General features: G+C 54.0%; 1 protein-coding gene across 1 annotated transcript in view; it reads right to left on the bottom strand.

Moving 5' to 3' along the window:
• SZT2 (seizure threshold 2 homolog (mouse)) overlaps positions 1-17164 on the bottom strand; it is a 54925-nt gene that overhangs the window by 13868 nt on the left and 23893 nt on the right. The window contains exons 10-46 of the mRNA XM_014539571.1: positions 16859-17093; positions 16545-16674; positions 15659-15801; positions 15273-15425; positions 15016-15130; positions 14618-14835; positions 14302-14517; positions 13833-13911; positions 13523-13617; positions 13081-13249; positions 12769-12883; positions 12552-12665; positions 12169-12339; positions 11909-12003; positions 11558-11681; positions 11289-11453; positions 10995-11199; positions 10599-10714; positions 10238-10484; positions 9613-9754; positions 9379-9471; positions 8932-9010; positions 8535-8828; positions 8235-8376; positions 7972-8079; positions 7822-7885; positions 7405-7590; positions 6930-7097; positions 6756-6843; positions 6547-6618; positions 6166-6367; positions 5179-5278; positions 3118-3247; positions 947-1099; positions 761-863; positions 566-671; positions 369-480 (exon numbers count right to left, since the gene is read on the bottom strand). Of these exons, the coding sequence (XP_014395057.1) occupies positions 369-480; positions 566-671; positions 761-863; positions 947-1099; positions 3118-3247; positions 5179-5278; positions 6166-6367; positions 6547-6618; positions 6756-6843; positions 6930-7097; positions 7405-7590; positions 7822-7885; positions 7972-8079; positions 8235-8376; positions 8535-8828; positions 8932-9010; positions 9379-9471; positions 9613-9754; positions 10238-10484; positions 10599-10714; positions 10995-11199; positions 11289-11453; positions 11558-11681; positions 11909-12003; positions 12169-12339; positions 12552-12665; positions 12769-12883; positions 13081-13249; positions 13523-13617; positions 13833-13911; positions 14302-14517; positions 14618-14835; positions 15016-15130; positions 15273-15425; positions 15659-15801; positions 16545-16674; positions 16859-17093 (5247 nt within the window). The remainder of the gene's footprint in view (positions 1-368; positions 481-565; positions 672-760; positions 864-946; positions 1100-3117; positions 3248-5178; positions 5279-6165; positions 6368-6546; positions 6619-6755; positions 6844-6929; positions 7098-7404; positions 7591-7821; positions 7886-7971; positions 8080-8234; positions 8377-8534; positions 8829-8931; positions 9011-9378; positions 9472-9612; positions 9755-10237; positions 10485-10598; positions 10715-10994; positions 11200-11288; positions 11454-11557; positions 11682-11908; positions 12004-12168; positions 12340-12551; positions 12666-12768; positions 12884-13080; positions 13250-13522; positions 13618-13832; positions 13912-14301; positions 14518-14617; positions 14836-15015; positions 15131-15272; positions 15426-15658; positions 15802-16544; positions 16675-16858; positions 17094-17164) is intronic.

The raw sequence follows: 17164 nt of genomic DNA, 5'->3' as shown, positions 1-17164 counted from the left end.
GCCATAAACTTTAGCTGGAAAATCCATTTGCCTAATAGACACCTCAGGCTCAACATATCTCAAATTGAACCAATCACCTTCACCCCCAACTCACCCCTGGTATCCAGCCAGTGGGGCCACTATCTACCCATAGTTACCCGGGACAGATACCTGATGTCAACTTTAATGACCCCTTCCCCAAGCTGCATTTCAATCAGCTCTAGGTCCTGGCCCCTAAATATCACAGCAGTCTGTCCTTTTCCACCCAGCTCCTACTCGAAGGAAGCCCAGAGCATAGCATGAGCTGGAGTAGGAAGGCTCCAAGAGAAGTCCCAGAGAATTCTGGAACCTCATCTGGCCACTCCCTACCCTCTCCCTGCAGTCCTTACCAGCCTGCCCTACACCATGCACCAGCAACTGGATATGTCTGTCCACTTGGCCCACAGGACGAGCAGCATCTGCACTGCGGCTGGAAGCCAAGTCGAGGGGAGAACGAGGACCCTGTAAGAAAGCTCTGTCAGGGCCCGGCTTCAGAGAGCAAAGTCTGATGGAGAACAGGGCCGCAGGGAGTGAAGGTGATACATGCCGAGGCTTCCTCAGAGTAGATGGGCTCCTGGCTTCGGGACAGAGCGAGGGAGGGGGGCATAGCATCGCCTTCTGGTGGCCGCTCACTGCAGGACGTCTCCAGGAGCCTGGGAAAGAGTGGCAAGGTCTTTGGACATACCTCCTCCTGCACCATCCAGGGACCACGCTTTACCCCATCTTTGCAGGACTCACGTACCGAAGATAATACACAGCCTTCGTTGCTCGCTCCTGATAAACAAACATATTCTTCCGGTTCACCACGGAGAAGGCATTGAGCACAGAGCGCAGGGCCTGGATGGCTGTAGGAGTGACGGGGGCTCAGGGAACTCCCTTCTCCAGACCCCCCTACACACTCCACCTGCCCTCTCCTGCCATCATGTACCACGAGAGACCCCCATGCTGGGCCCCATTTTGAGGCGTGAATGGACTCGAATCACGGTTCCCCACACAACGTCACAGGAGAAATGGCCAGGGACAAACTGCATTGTGGCTGCTAGGTATCCTCGGGGTGCACAGCTCTCATCAGCAGCATAATCTGATGGGGGGAACGGAGACGTGGATCAGAAATGGCACACAGCCCTCTGCCCTCACAGACATCTCACCTGTGAACTGGTCCACTCATCCCCCCTTCCCAGGCTCCTCAGCCCTGTCGATTACTCTGCAGGGCAAAGAGGGTCATTTTGGGTAATAAGGCAGGACCATGCTCCTAGGAAGACAGGTCATAGCACAAAGGTTTTCAGAACTATCTTAGGGAGATGTGGGAAAGGAGCCAAGAAGAGGTGTCACGGGAGGCAAAGCAAGAGAAAATCCTGAAGTTAATCCCACAGCACCCTGACCCTGTCCCAATATACCTCATGATGCAATATGCACCCCATCTGTGTACTCACTGGGAGTTACAACAATAACCCCTTTAAACAAAAGATAGACTACTTGTACACACCCACTGCAGAGTGGGGAGAGCTGTGTCCTGTGCTTTGGAGGATAGCTATCCCAAAGAACCCAGAGGGCGGCGTGACACATGCAGGAGTCCACAGCCACAGTCCAATGCCTTGTCTGACCCTTTCCTGGTTGACATGGAACCTTACAGTAGCCCAAAGGTGGCAATTTGGTTTCCCAGAGAAGCTGCTGTCAGATGTGAGCAGTTAGAGAAAACCCAGGAAGCTGCAGAGTCTGGAATGGAATGCTGGTTGCTAAGGGTTTCAGCAAAATCACATGGAGAGACTAAACTGAGGAAGGGCTCTGTCTGGCTTCTGCCTGGTCTTACACCTCAGGCTGCTGGGAGTCATTGTGAAGTGAAAGTGCTGGGCTGTCCTCGCTCATGCTCAATTTGCAGAAGATGCCATCAAAACCCCGGGAAGCCCACTAATTACAGGAATTCTGCTTTGATATGGAATACATCCCAGGATGTGCTGAGAGATGCACTCTCTGGAGCTGCCAGGAAGGTTCGTCTAAAGACTTGCTGAGAATGTTAAAAATAAGGAGTGGTCTGATTTTACTTTTAAACCAGAAGGGAGAACTACAAAGGAATGGCATTTCATCACATGACACACATAAACTAATTGCTAAAATTCTGCAGCACACCAAAAAATATATTTTTTGCCGACCTGACCAAAAAAAAAAAAAAAAAGGAATAGTTTTGACTCATTCACACTGGACAGCTATTGTTGTGTTGGCTGTTGTCATTTTTTAATTTGACAATTTAAGGGAGAAGAGGTTAGCGGTCCTAATCTCTTTTTAGGTATTGCATGTTTTAAAAATTTTTGTGGCACACTGGTTGAAAAATCACTGCTCTGAGTTGGGGTGAGAGGTCATCAGGAATAAAAGAAGGGAGCAGAAGTGTGGAGACCTCAATTACCATCTCAAGTAGATTACCATGTTCCTTAACCATGACCAGAAATCCCCAAGGGGTCCTGTGCCTGCCTGTTTGGAGGGACAGCCAATCAGAAAGACCTCCTACCGGGTCTCAGGCTCTACTCCGCTGGCCTTCTCTCACCTGTCATCTGGCCTACTTGTCCCCCACACCCACGGCTTGCCCAGTCTATTACCCTGTAGGAGAAAGACGGTCATTTTGGAAAACAAGACAGGACCAAGCCCTTAGGAAGACAGGTGACAGCCAGTGCCCCTTCAACAACCCCTCTCTCCAGTATTCTTCAACCTTTCCCCTCTCCTGGCTCTTTCGCTGTGGAACATAAATGTGCTTCAGTCTCTGCCATAGTTTAAAATTGCTGCCTTGACCTCCATTTCCGCTAGTTCCTGCCATATCTATTTCATCTCTCCCTTCACTACCAAGCCACTTGAAAGATTAGTTATTCTCTGCTCGACCTAACATCCTTTCACTTTTCAATTTCCTCTAGTTTGTATTCCCGTCTCTCCACTGAAAGTACTTCCACTGAAGTCTCTGATGAACTTGAAATACCCAAGTCTAGTGATCCTTTGTGTCCTCTCCTCGCTCTCACTGTATTACTTGCCACCAATGAGCAAGCAATGGTGACTGCCCTCGGCTTCTCACCAGTCTTTGATAAAGGAAAGGAAGGCTCCTGGGTGGAACCTTACCATCGCTGGGCAGGGGTGCCCGCTGACGGGAGTGGAAGGGGGTCTCGCTGCGCCACAGATCTTCTTCACTCTCAGCCACCAGGAGAGAGTTACACACGTGACTGTCATGAAGGTCCTGAAGCAGCAGCCGCTAGGAGAAGGAGCAAGGTATCAAGGAACTGGAATGGATTCCCTCATAAACTGGTGGTGGTACTGAGAGGTAATCAAAGGCCAGAGAGAATGCCCATTATCTCAGGGGTGAGGGGGTCAGAGGTCAAAAAGAGCATCAGTGATCACTGGCAGGTCAGAGATGGTATCTAAGTCACTGGGCTCAGGGCTCTGAGCATTGGTCCCCAGTTAGGAATACTTGTCCTTCTTCATTGCCAGAGTCTGTTCACCATCCTTCAGGTCTCAGCTTAAAAATCAGTTCTTCTAAGAAGCTTTCCTTGACACTTTAGAGCAGGGGTCCTCAAACTTTTTAAACAGGGGGCCAGTTCACTGTCCCTCAGACCGTTGGAGGGCCAGACTATAGTTTAAAAAAAAACTGAACAAATTCCTATGCACACTGCACATATCTTATTTTGAAGTAAAAAAACAAAACGGGAACAAATACAATATTTGTATTTGCATGTGGCCCGCGGGCCGTAGTTTGAGGACCCCTGGTTTAGGGCTTAATTCTATTCTGTATCGAGGTTGCCTTTCCTTCGCCTCACTCCCCACTAAGCCCCATTCCCCCGCCTTCCTGGCAGAGGCCCTCTGGCCAGTGCCCGGGGTCCCCGCCGGGCCCTCACCGTGCCCAATAGCCTTGATCTCCACGGTCTTGGGGATCTTCTCCTCGCGGTTCCAGCTGGAGGCCTTGCGGCTCACTTGCGATTTGAAGAGCGTGTTGACCAGCGTTGACTTGCCCAGTCCACTCTGACCTGAGCAAGACAGGGGGATGAGAAGGCAGTTATTCATTTCAAATGGGCCGGATCCGGCCTGCGGGCCGTAGTTTGCCCACGGCTGCTTTAGAGGGTCAGATCCAGTTATATGCTCTCATAACAGTCTCTACTTTTCCTCTGTAGAAGTCTTCACAATTCTAATGAAAATAATTTGTGTGATTTAGTTGTTCAATGTTTAGCTCCCCCACTCAACACAAGCCCGAGAGAGTCACGCTTTCCCTCTTGTTCACCATTATATCCCTAACTGGTGACCCGGTGCACAAGATTTGTGCGGGGGTGGGGGGGGGTGGATGGAGGGGCGGTGTCCCTCAGCCTGGTCTGCACCCTCTCCAATCTGGGACCCCTCAGGGATGTCCGACTAAACCAGCAGTTGGACATCCCTCTTGCAATCTGGGACCGCTGGCTCCTAACCGCTCACCTGCCTGCCTGCCTGATCACCCCTAAGCACTCTGCCTGCCGGCCTGATCACCCCCAAATGCCACCCCCGCTGGCCTGCTCGCCCCCAACTACCCCCTCCACTGGCCTGCTCACCCTCAACTGCCCTCCCCTGCCAGCCTGATCACCCCTAACAGCCTCTGCCTCGGCACCGCCACCATGGCTTTGTCTGGAAGGTCTCCAGGTCTAATTAGCATATTACCCTTTTATGAGTATAAATCAGCAGTTCTCAACCTGTGGGTAGTGACCCCTTTGGGGGTCGAATGACCCTTTCACAGGGGTCGCCTAAGACCATCGGAAAACACATATATAATTACATATTGTTTTTGTGATTAATCACTATGCTTTAATTATATTCAATTTGTAACAATGAAATTGGGGGTCACCACAACATGAGGAACTGTATTAAAGGGTCGCGGCACTAGGAAGGTTGGGAACCACTGGTATAGATGCTAGCACAGTGCAATGAGTAGGAACATCTCATAGTCCCTGGAGGGATGAGAGGAACCCACAGTACTGGGGATGGGTTAGGGAGAGTTCCCTAGTTTGTGGGGAGTCTGGGGAGGGGGGCATCCTAATAAATGAGTAGGTATCAAAGAAAACATCCAAGATGGATCAGCAGCCTCTGAAAGTCAAGGTCTTGGAAATTCCTTTCTCACTGGGGCTGTGACCACGCCTGGAGAGCCCTGTCCCTGGTTGCCCTTACCTGGTTGACCTCCCTGCAGATCTCCCCAACTCGCCTCACCAAGAGCTGCTGCAGGTGGCGGCACTCAGTGCCTGGCCCCCCATCTTCCCGAATCAGGCTCCTAGGAAGGAGGGGTGGATCAGACACAGAATTGCAGTGGGGAGAAAATTGTGGGGAAGGGTCATGGGAGCTGGGCCAAGAGGAACCATGAAAAGGAAGTAGGTTGAACAAAGGGAAGTAAACATGATGGGAAATGGGAAAGGTGGAATTCTCAGTGGCAATTCTGGAAGCCTAGGCTCCATGCCTGCCTCACCAGCCTCCATATGGGTACCACACTGAGGCTTCTACCATACAGCTCTCCTTTTATCACTGGCAGGTCAGAGATGGTATCTAAGTCACTGGGCTCAGGGTTCTGAGCATGGACCCCAGTTAGGAACACTTGTCCCTTGGGAAGTTAGAAACACTTTATCCGAATGATGGCCTTCCCTTCTCTCAACTCCACCTCTGTGGTTAGGTATTTATTTAACCAGAGGCCTAGGTATGAATCCTGGCTCTGCCACTTACTAACTGTGACCTTAGGGAAGTACTTAACTTATCTGTGCTTGAGTTTCTTCACTTATAATAATAATACTTTGTAGGGATGTTATGTAGATTAAATAAGCTTAAACAGTGCATGCCACTTAGTAAGCACTTGTTAAATATTGTCTATTATTCCTTATTTTTATAGATCAACTTCTGAAGCTGCTCTGAACTGTAGATGCACTTAATGCTCAGCGAGGAGCCAAAATCTCCATCAGCTTTTCAACTCCTTTAGGAAAGCAGAGTGACATGCTTTGCTATTAGCTGTGGGAAGTGGTCAGGAGCACCCAACCTTAGAATAAAAGTCAGATCCTTACCCAAACTCTCAGTCCCATGTCTTACCCTTTAATAACATTCAAGAAGGGTGAAGTGGGACCAGGCAGAAGAGGCTACCATCAGAGTCAGGGTGCGGCCCTGGCTCCTCCTTACCGTGCATGTGCATACACTTCCACACGGTCCTGCAGTATCCGGACGATGAGCCAGAAGTCAGGCAGGCAGGGCCCAGGGAGGCTTGAGAGCGAAGGCTGTGCAGGTGTTGGCTCAGGTGCGGTCCGCAATGTGAAGGAGGCCTTCTCACCCAGGGTCTCATTGGGACCCTCACTGTCAGAGCCACTGCTGCCACCATCATAACCTGTGTCAAATGTGCTGAAGTTCAACCCCCTCCTTAGGCTCATCTGAGCCTCCAAAGTACATCGGGCTCGATGGCTCCTCCAGGTTAGTTCCCCCTGACGCCCCATTCCCGACTTTCCACTGTGCAGCCCTACGTCCACTTCCCGTCAGCCTACAGTCCTTCCCCCTGCCCCCGCTTACCTAGGTGGTCTGAGTCCACACTGCCCTGACTGGACATGAGGCTTAGTCCCTGGCTGGGCCCAGGCTGGCTCCCTGGGGAGAAGGAAAAGAAAGGACTGGAGCACCTTCTCAATCCCACCTAGGACCACCTTCCAAAAATGGAAACAGGTCCAGGGATGTACAAGTCCTGTGTCCTGGCCTCAGACTGAGCTGCCCAAGTCTTTTCTTACCTCCCTGTGGCAGGCTGGGCAGACTGATGAGGGAGGGTCCCTCAGAATCCTCTGGGGAGCCAGGGGCTTGGGGGTTGGCTGTCAGGGCCTGAGGGGAGGAAGTCAGGACTGAGTCCAGGCCCCACACACCACCACCACCCCTGCCATTCCCAGGTCAGCCCAGGAAAGACTCACCTCCCCTTCGTTGTTGTCAGCCTTATCCTCATGGCTGTGCCAAGCCCAGGCCACAGAAGGGGGCACCTCATGGGATCCACCTGGCTGTTGGCCAGCTGCCACGAAGAAGAAGCCACTGCCAGGGTCCTCGAGAAGAACATGACCAGGAAGGTGGAGGCGGCGGAACTCCTGAGGAACAGGAGCCACAGTTACAATTTAGACAGGAGCAGCCCTGCTTCTTCATGGCACCCCACACTTCCTTACCAGACCCTCACAACTACTTCTATATGAAAGGTTCAATGACTCGCTTAAAGTCCAGAGGGCCAGTGGCAAGGTTGGGAGCTAGGTCTCGACCCACTTGGGCTGCCAGGCATGGGGTAAAGGATAGACAATGTGGTGAGGAGGTGGGCAGAAGGGTAATTCAATGGACTCGAACGAAGAGAGGGCTTTCCAGTTCTGTATCTGGAGTCCAGGGACTATTCTGAGGATAACATACCTCCTTGAACTGTGTGAGGGAGCGCTCTGGTCCAAATACAAAACTCAGTGGCAGAGTCTGGCGAAGGCAAGTGGAGCGTCCAGGAGAGCTATGGATGTGGGCAGCCGCTCGGTGCAGGGCAGGGCTCTGGGGGATGCCCCCTCTTCGGAGCGCCCCCACCATCTCATCCTCCAGCAACCAGCGGATCTAGAGTAAGAGGACAATCCAGGAAGTGGCAAAGGGCACCTCCCCTGCTGACTGGAAATCACCTCATTCCCAGACTAGAAGATACTAGAAGACACTCTGCCTCACAGACTGAGGAAGTTCTCACTTCAATCCCAGGATAAGGGGGTGCCTTACCCCACTGATATGATGGAGAGGGTATCAGTCATAGTGTTGAGGGGCTGTCCCTTAGGTTGGGGGAGGGAAGGCCCTCACCTCACTCATAGTGGTCTCAATAGCCAATCTGTGGGGTGTGGCCAAATTGGATAGTCCTGGGTGCCTAATTGGAAGAAAGGGTTAGACACTGGTTTCCAGAAAATAAAACTGAAGGGGAGCAAGAAACTCTTAAAGGAGAAAAAGAAATACCTATCTTCTTCTGGGGGTGGCAGTGGGGGCCCCAGGCCATCATCCGATCTTAAAGATGATGGTTGCCCTGGGGACCGTGGGAATGAAACACTGCTCTCAGATGTTGACCTGAACAGGTAGGAGCAAAGGTCAAAGGTCAGTAACTAATATCCTCCCAAGACCTCTTCAGCACTCCTTTCTTGAAATATTTCAAGTGTCCCTAGATTCCTTAATGGTCCCCCTCCCCCAAGGCCCAGGTCCCCCCACCAAACATGCTGCCACACCGGTGGTGCTGAGGGTCCGAGGTCTGGGGGAGCTCTACTTCCAGCGGCAAGGTCAGCACAAAGACATCCAAGGTGACACTGAGGTCCCTCAGGGGTACTCGGCCCCCAATTGGGGGGCCCTCCAGACTGGAAAGCACCTGGCCTGGGAGAGGGGGGGAAAGTTAGGGGTTACTGAGAACCCTAGGACAAGCATAGATTCTAAATTCTCAGTGCTAAAGAGTTATAGCCAAAGACTCTCCCCAAGCAGGCCGGCAGGCTGTCCTGGGACCTGTGGCCCTCCCCTGGGCACCCCCATCTCACCCAGGCAGGTGGGCAGGCTGCACACGGGTACTGAGCTGTGCTGCCCACGCAGCCGCACAGAGCACGTGAGGTGCAGGAAGAGCGGTGGCAGGTCATGCACAAGGCTCTCAGGCCCAGTGGGTGAGTCGCCCCCAAGGATACTGAAGGAGTCTTCATCAGGGTTCACGGTGTCTGCATCTGACAGCGAGGTGGAGTCTAGCCCAGCAGGCCCCAGGTCCGGCTCCCGGCTCTCGCAGTATTCTACCTCCAGCTCTGGGTCGCTCTCGGTGACCACACAGCAGGCAGATGTGTCTCCTAGAGATGCAGGACTCATGGTCAATAGGGAAGGCTGGCCGTGGAGGCCCCTGAATCCTGGCTTGAAGCAGCCTTCCCCACCTTGATCCACTTCCCCACACACCTTCTTCTCCCATGAGTTCAGCCTCTGAAAACTCCAGGTCACTGACTTTTCTGTCTATTGTGTCCCGGGGGCCCTCATCCTGAGCAAAAAAAAAAAAAAAAAAAGGAAGAGACAGCTTGATCCAAGGCAGAGCAAGAGCCACATCCAGGACTCAGGGAACCCAGAGTCAAGAGGATCTGAATGGGCCCAGCTTGTGTGGCTCAGTGTTGAGCATCGACCCAAGAACCAAGAGGTCACTGGTTCGATTCCTGGTCAGGGCACGTGCAGGAGGCAGCCAATCAACGATTCTCATCATTGATGTTTCTATCCCTCTCTCCTCACTTCCTCTCTCTCTAAAAAATCAATAAGAGCTTATTTTTAAAAAAAGAGAGCATCTGAATGGGCCAAGTAGAACCTCTGGGGCTACAGGTCGGGGGTAGGAGAAAGGTAAAGGAGAAAGCTACTCACCTCTCGCCTGCTGGATGGAGGGCAGTAGAAGAAGTAGTGGGGATTGGAGGGCACTGTGCGGAAGTGGAGACCACTAATCTCCAGGAACTTCTCCTGTTTGGGGGTTAGAAGGAGGCTAGAATGCCAGCCATCCCTCAGAACACAGCCTCTACCCTACAACAGACACCTACACCCTCAACCCAGGAGAGAATATTAACCCGCTGCACAGGCAGGACTCTGCTCCTCTACCCTTACCTGGATGAGGCTATGAAGGACATCATGTGCCTCTCCTCTGAGCTGGCAGACGTCTGTCAGAGAGATCTCCAGGCCAGGGTCTGGATTGCCAGGCACACGGGTGCTCTGAAACTCGGGCTCACTTAGGTCCTCGGTCTCTATGCTGAGTGGGTGGGGTGGGGCATAAAAGTTTTAAGAACCATCTCCTGGAGGAGCCTCCTTCCCAACTGGGAGCAGCACACATGTGTCTGCCTGTCTCTAGGAAGGGTGAGCTGGGGACTCAGCGGTGGGCACAATAAAGTTTTTGCTCCTATGAAACTCAAAGTAGTTCATGGGGATCATTGCTATTATATGAATGTTCTCTGAACAGCTTCTACTTTCACTGATAGCAACTGTCAACTCCCTACCCCAACCCAGCTCAACACTCCACACCAGAACAGGAGACAGGAGAGCCAAAAGGGAGGATGCTCCCCAAGCCAAATGGGAGAAAGACTGGGCAGGAGGCAGGACGCCAGCAACAAAGCACTACTGCCTCTCACTCAGGTGCTTGGGTGCCACCTTGCTCGGCCATTCCCTGGGATCGAAAGGTGCCAGTTTATTGGGATTTTGTGTGCCCCCTTCCACGTTATTCCAGGACAATCCTAACCTGGACTCAGAAGCCAGGATAGCTCGTTCCCGAGGCTCAGGGGCCTCCTCGATGCTGCTGCTGAAGGGACCAGGACTGAGAGGACCAGGACTTGGGGGTGCGTGAGGCAAACCCTGAGTGTGTCCACAGAGAGCGAGCAGAAAAGGGGTGATGTCTACTTCCTGTAGTAGCTCCTCACAGGCATCCACTGCCATCAGCAAGTCCTGGGAGGTCACACTCTGTGCTTGCTGCAAGCTCCGGAACAGCCCTGACAGAGTGGAAGGGCCCTTGAGGGTCAAGCTCTGGAACCGCCTCCCCAGTCCCCAGCCCTGTAATCCTCATGTCTCCTCCCTGATGCTCCCTCCAGTGGCCTCCTGCTCACCACGGACGTAGCATCGCTGAGCGTGCTCCTGCAATAAGGCACAATGGTTGGCTGCCTCCTTGTATCTGGGCTCCATCCAGGCTGAGGAGGGGGAGGTCTGGTCGAGAAACTGAGTCCTAAGAATGAGAGGGAAGTGGGAGTTTGGCCAACTTCCCTAAGAGGCACTTCAGACTCACCGTCCACCCACATTCCAGTGGATCATCCACAGGTACCTGCCAAATGTATTCATGGCCCCGCAAGTTCAATGATTTACTGAAGGAAGCCCAGCAAGGAGCTGGCAGGACATGGCTAAGCAGCTGAGCTCCTGCCACTGACCACCAACCTGCCTGTCCAGACCTGAGTGTGTACCTGAGCCCTGACTGGGGGATGACCTAGGTCAATGTTAAGGGCACTCACTGAAAGATGAGGTCTCGGGGCGCCTGAGGGGGCTGCATGCCAACCATTTGCTCCCTCAGCGCTTCCAGGGCACAGCTATAGATGAAGACAGGACATCGGGCCCGGGGCCCATCTGCACCCTCCGTCTGTGGAGCCTGACGCCCAGTGTAAGCCTGGAAGTCCCGATGAAAAGGTGGGCTCAGCTCTCCTGGATTCGGGGCACTGTCTATGGGAAGAGGTGTCACATGATCTTCAAGCCCTCTATTTGTTCCCACTTCTGCTCCTGCTTAACTGACTTAAGAGGCAGCACCTTACCATAGGCTGGGGTGACACTGAGGACAGGGACCTGGGCCTTTGGAGCTCTGACCCCAGTCCCTCCCAGAACTTTCAGGCTGGAGACCCCACTCCAATCCCCGAACTTGGGCTTTGTCTCTTCTTGAGAGGGTCCCTCTAGGCCATAGGTGGCCAGATGCTGGACATCTGAGAAGTAAAAGAGAGGCATCAATCAGAGCTGCCTGGTGGCCCAGTGAGGGAGCTCAGGGTTTGTATCTGAGGGGCTAGTGAGGAAGGTCAGTGGTTGGTACCTGAGAAGGTAGCTGGGAGGAATGTCAGAAATACATGTTGGGGGGTCACAAGCCTTGCATAGCAGCGCCACTGAGGGGGCTGGGCCGAGGTGAGAGGCTTGAGAGTTTCAGGAGGGCCCACATTCTGTAAGGCAGAAACAAGATTAGAGCAACCTGTAAGGGAGCAAACAACCCCTCTTCCTTCCTCCACCCTGGAGGGTATAGCTTGCAAGATCCAGAACCAAGCTGAATGACAGCATCCTGTCATCGGCAGGAGGCCTACTGTCCCCAGTGATAGAAAGTGGGGGATGAATATGTGGTGATGGAAGGAGGTCAGTATGAAAAGGGCTCAGGGACGTGAACAGTGCTGACCATGGCAGGAAGCACCAAGTCTCCAGTTGTCTGAGTGCTGCTGACTGACTGTTCCTTCAGGATCCCATGGCCCCCCACTGGTGGCCCCTCTGGACCTGCAACGAGGATAGAGATGAGTGGAAGAAGGCAGTACCAGCAGAGAGGCAAGGCTCTGAGGTGAGGAGAGAGGGAGACCAAAACCCAAAGACAGAAACCACCTTGTGGGATGGGGGTAAAGGGGCAGGCCCAGAGTCATATTTGGAAAGAGGTGGGGAACTTACCGGGACTGTAGCGGGTCCGCCGCAGCACCTCACTCAAGAAGGTAGCCTGGTCAGCGGAGCTCAGAGGGATCTCCCGGTCACTCAGCTCCTGACCCAGGCAGCTGTGCAGCAGGCACAGCACCATGTCGTTGGCGGGACAAGGCCCCTCGGCGAGAGGGACGCCCTCTGGCTCTGCCCGACACACACTCCACTCAGCACCAAGAGCCTCCTGCTGCCCAGTGCCCCAGCTCAGCCCCGACCAGCACACCCCCCCTGCAGTTCCCAAGCCTCCTCTGGCCCTATTACTCATCTGCTGATTCGCAGACTCATCTGCTCTCTATGCTCTAATTCACCCAGGCTTGCTAGCCCTCTAGGTGTGGGTGAGTGGTACAAAGTTCACCCACCTCTAGAAAGCAAAAGGAAGAACATCTGGAGCTGCTGGCACCGAGGCAACAGTCCCATTAGGTCAAAATGGAAAGGTATTTCATGGATACAGGCATCTCCTCGCTGGTCCAATCCTAAGAGGGAGGGAAGGAAGACAAGACCCACGTTGAGACCAGATTTTCTGTCTGTGCTGCCTTCGCCCTACCCACTCCCCTCAGGAGCCCCTTCCCTACTGACCATCAGAGACCCTCGGCTCTGGGGGCAGGGGACTCCATTCCTTGCTCTGGCACAGCTGTATCAGGTATTCAAAGCTCAGCATTGAGCCTATGCAGGCAGCATCCCGAGGGTGGAGCTAGGGGAGGAACAGCAGAGGTCAGGGGTAGCCCCTCTGGTCCCAGACACCTGGGCCTCCAGCTCCCAAGGAAGCCCACATGGTCAGACCCTCAGAACACACAGATTCAGAGGGATCAGAAAGCCCAATGGCTGTGGTACTCCCAAAGGGAGGACACCCCACCTATAACGGGTGGGGGTATTGCTAAGGTCACTCACAGCTCTCGGAATCTCAGAGTATGTCAAGTCCTGGAGATGCTTCCAGCAATCAGGGCCGGGTCCCACTCGCCCACACTGAGGCTCCACCCACACCTCGGTGACCAGATTGAGCTCCGAGTCTCCCTCCAGGGCCTCCACCTCCACATCGTTGTCATCATCTGTTGAGAAACTAAAGGAGGAAGGGGCCTGAGCCTGTGATTGAGGAGAGTCCAATCCACAACCCCATGGTTGGAGTCAGTCCACGGAGGGCAGGAAGGTGGTGGAAACACAGGGCAGCCACAAGTCACATGTGGCCTTACCAGACCTGCGCCTGCCTGACGAAGCATCTAAAAACAGCACCCTCTGCCCCAACTCCCTCAGGTATGGGAGGCAGAACTTCAGGGGACAGCAGGGAGGAGGAGGAATGTGGAGAGAGGCAACTCTCTGAGGGGCCAGGTCTCACCTGTCCTTGGTGGAGGTGGAGTGTGGGGGGAAGAGGATGTACTGGACCACACATGTGTGCCTCTCTTCCACTGCAGCCTGCCCCGGAGGCTCGTTCTGAGGGTAGATAGGATGGGAGATCCTGGGCAAACCCCAGCCCAGACAGAGATCTGGCCCCACCCAGCTCTGGCCTTCAGAACTTTAGTCCCCTTGCCACACTGTCCTGGGACTGGCCTCGGGTCCGGTCCAGCAGTCCCAACCCAGCTCAGAGGTCAGGGCCCCTGGGATGGTGACAAGCCTTGGTGGGAGGTATGATGAGGGACAGCACCTACCTGAATGGGAAGCTCCAGCACCATGTTGATGATTCCTTCCCCACTGCAGGCGAAGTGGAACCCTTCAGAGAGTCGGACTCTGAAGCCCCATAAAGGTGGGGGCAGGACAGGATGAGATAGGGGACACAGTCAGAGTATACATCCCAACCCCATGCCACTTATGTACCCACTTTCTAGCAGCCATTTAGGTAGACTTCAGTGCTGGTGGCCTTGCTAACACTAGTGGTCCTTCTAATGTAACAAGTCCAATTAGGACCAGAGGCCTAAATAAGAACAGTGGAAGGAGGCGGATGGAGGGCAGTGGCAAGCCCTGCTCTGTGCTGGATGCTCTGCATAACAGCAGCAGCAAAGAGATTGAGGCTTAGAGACAGGCAGTGTTTGGCAGAGACTTTCTGCCAGTGTCCTGACCCAGAGTCTACACTGGCTCTCTCCCTTGCCCCCAGTTGTTTGGCAGGTTCAGGTGACATACTCAGTGAGGATGGAGAGGAGCTGGGCAATGGCGCTGAGCGGCAGTGCGGGGGCCAGTCCTGACGGGACGCTCCAGAGCCAGCGCTGATGGTAGAGGTAGCGGGACAGCGACGCTAGGCTAGAAGAGGCTGAGCGGCCTGACACCAAGGGCAGTGGGCCTGGTGGCTCCAGTGTCAGCAAGAAGGGTGCCCGGTAGTCCAGGGGCAGCTTCTCATACCTGGGAAGAAGGGGCGACTCTCAGTCGATTGCTGCATATACCCAGCTAAGCCACAGCCTTCCCATGTACTCCAGGCCCCAACCCCACCTTCGGTACCAACCTGATAAGTAGTTTGTCCAGTGGCTTATGCAGGACCACAAGGCAGGGCCGGTCAGAGAGGGCCTGCTGTGGCCCCAGCAAGGGGGGAGACTTGGAGGGAGAGTTGCCCCCACCTATGCCCCCCAGCCCTTTTCGTTTCACCTTGGGTGTTGGTTCCTTACTTTGCACTCGGTGGGGGAAACGTAGCCGTAGGATCTCTTCCCGCAAGCCTGACACAATCTGAGGAAAAAATGCAATTAGATTCTCCTACTCCCAAATCCTACAAATCTGGTAGAAGGGGCCCACAGACAAGGTGAGAGAACCTTACTTAATCTGGGGGTTCCTCTCACTATGCCCTGGCCCTGTGGGTTTGGGGAGAAGGAGCCAGTCTACACTCCAGACTCCTTGGGGCCAGCTCACCTTGTGCCGGGCCTGTGCTGGTGTGCCGATGGGAAAACCCAGGCGAAGAACCATGCACGGGGCCTTGGAAATGATGCGGACCATGTAGAAGGAGGAGGGGGGCTGGTCTGGGGCACTGAGGAGAAATGGGAGTCAGTGGGCAGCCCTAGGTTGGCTGTAAATGAGTTTAGGAGGAAGTAGGGATGCAGTCTGGGGTTAGAGGAAGAGACATGAGTTGAGATGGCGGGGGAGGAGTGAAGGAACATCACTTTGCCCACCTGGAGAGCAGCTTCACATAGGAATAGCCCTCAACTAGCACGAAGCTGCTCCAGTCCCGAAGCAGAGAAGTCAGCGACGAGTGTGAGATCCTGCACTGGACAGTGCTGTAGCGGCCGTTGCTGCCCGGGGTGTGCAAGTGCTTGGGGATTGGTCTGGGAAGAGGGGTTAGCATTGAGGTCAGACCCCCCCAGCTCCAATCCGAACAGATTACTACCTCTCTCTTCTAGGGCCTATTTGAGTATATGGGGCTAATGAGCAGGAAGAAAGGCCATAGTTTTTCTTGGCCACAGTTGGTAAGGGCTCAGCTGCTGCTCCCCTTCCCCATCTTCGCTATTCCCTCACCCCTGCTCCTCCATCCCAACTACGGTCCTAAGGGGATACTCACGTGTCATGCTCCAGGATTAGCACTAGGCGATGCATGTGCAGCCAACGCTGCCATGAATTTGCATCCATGGACAGCACTGGCTTCCAGTAGGCAGCAAACTGGGCATGGGATGAGTCGGACCCACTGTGTTGAAGGGAGAGCACCTGGGGGGGAGGGGCGGGGGGAAGGAAAGCCCTATATGAGTATTCATAGAAAACCAGGGTACAGCCACCACACAGTGCACAGAACCATGGAGTTCACAGGGTCAGAGACAGCAGTGGTTTAAGGCTAAAGGGACTCATAACCCAGCCTGGGCTGGATGTAAAAACTGCCTCCAATGTGAAGGCTAGATTAGGATGAATGAGCCCAGGTTCAGACTACGTAGCCTTTTAAAGCTAATTCCAGGCAAAAGATGAGTCCTGCCACGCTTCTCTCACTGACTCTGGAGCAAAGCCACTGAGTGTTGGCAGGACCTGAGATGAAGCAATTGCTCACTAGCATAAGGCCCCTGGCCTAGCCATGTCAGGCTGACACCCGGGGACTGAGTGTGAGGAAAGCACAGGACAAAGAGACTATGGTCTTCAGGAAGTGCACAGTTCACAGTAGTTGTTAATGGTGAAAAATGGGTGGCAGGGGGAGGCCAGAGTATGCCAGATAGAGCCAGATGGAGGTGGGGCAAGGGGGAGGGGGAGGCCAGAGTATGCCAGATGGAGGTGGGGCAAGAGGGCTCGCAGTCCTGGGATACCACCACCTACACAGCCAGTCTCTCTCTACAGATCCTCCTCCTTCCCCAGGGCCTTGGAAGGAGGAAGGAGAATTGCTCTCAAGCTTAAGAGGTTCTGGTTTGGGTGCCTCGGACTTGAGAGGGTGGGCACAAAATGAGGGTAATGAGATCAGAGGCACTCACCGGGGTGGTGGAGCCAGGAGGGATGTAGAAGAGTGGCACTCCGCTCTTGGTGCTGTCCGGAAGCGTGAAGTGTTCTGGGACTGAAGAGAAGGACTGGAGGTGGGCCAGCATCTGGTCCGTCTGGTTAATGCTGCAGGTCAAGGGCCAATCCTGAGCCACAACTGACTCTGGTGGGTACAGAGGGGAGCCCCTAGGGACAGGGGACCCTGGACACAAGCCTGGTGCTCAGGGTATCTCTCTTCACCCCTCAAGTTCACACATCTGCCCCTCCACACAACAAATTGCATCACTTAGGGTGCAATGACCTCACTCACCTCTGCAGCGTGTTCCAGAACCGCCGAATAACGTGGGTGCGATACAGTGAGCGAATGGGTTGCCTCAGCGCACAGGACACATCATGTAAAATGTCATAGCCACCTTCCATTGTGACTTCCACCCGTGTTCCTCGAGGGCCCTCAGGCTCCAGGGGCCAGGGCGCCACAGCCACATACTCAATGCGCATGTTGTGTTTCCACAGGAGCACCAGCTTCACCTCCAGCTGGGACCCTCCTGCAGGGGAAGCAGGAGGGCTAGTTAGGAGAAGCAGGCACAGGACTCCGGGCCTGGGACTGATTCCTATC

The sequence above is a fragment of the Myotis brandtii genome, unplaced genomic scaffold, assembly GCF_000412655.1.
Source record: "Myotis brandtii unplaced genomic scaffold, ASM41265v1 scaffold220, whole genome shotgun sequence".
Taxonomy (NCBI): domain Eukaryota; kingdom Metazoa; phylum Chordata; class Mammalia; order Chiroptera; family Vespertilionidae; genus Myotis; species Myotis brandtii.
Note: the sequence above shows the minus strand (reverse complement) of the source record. Positions and strands in the feature narration are given on the sequence as shown.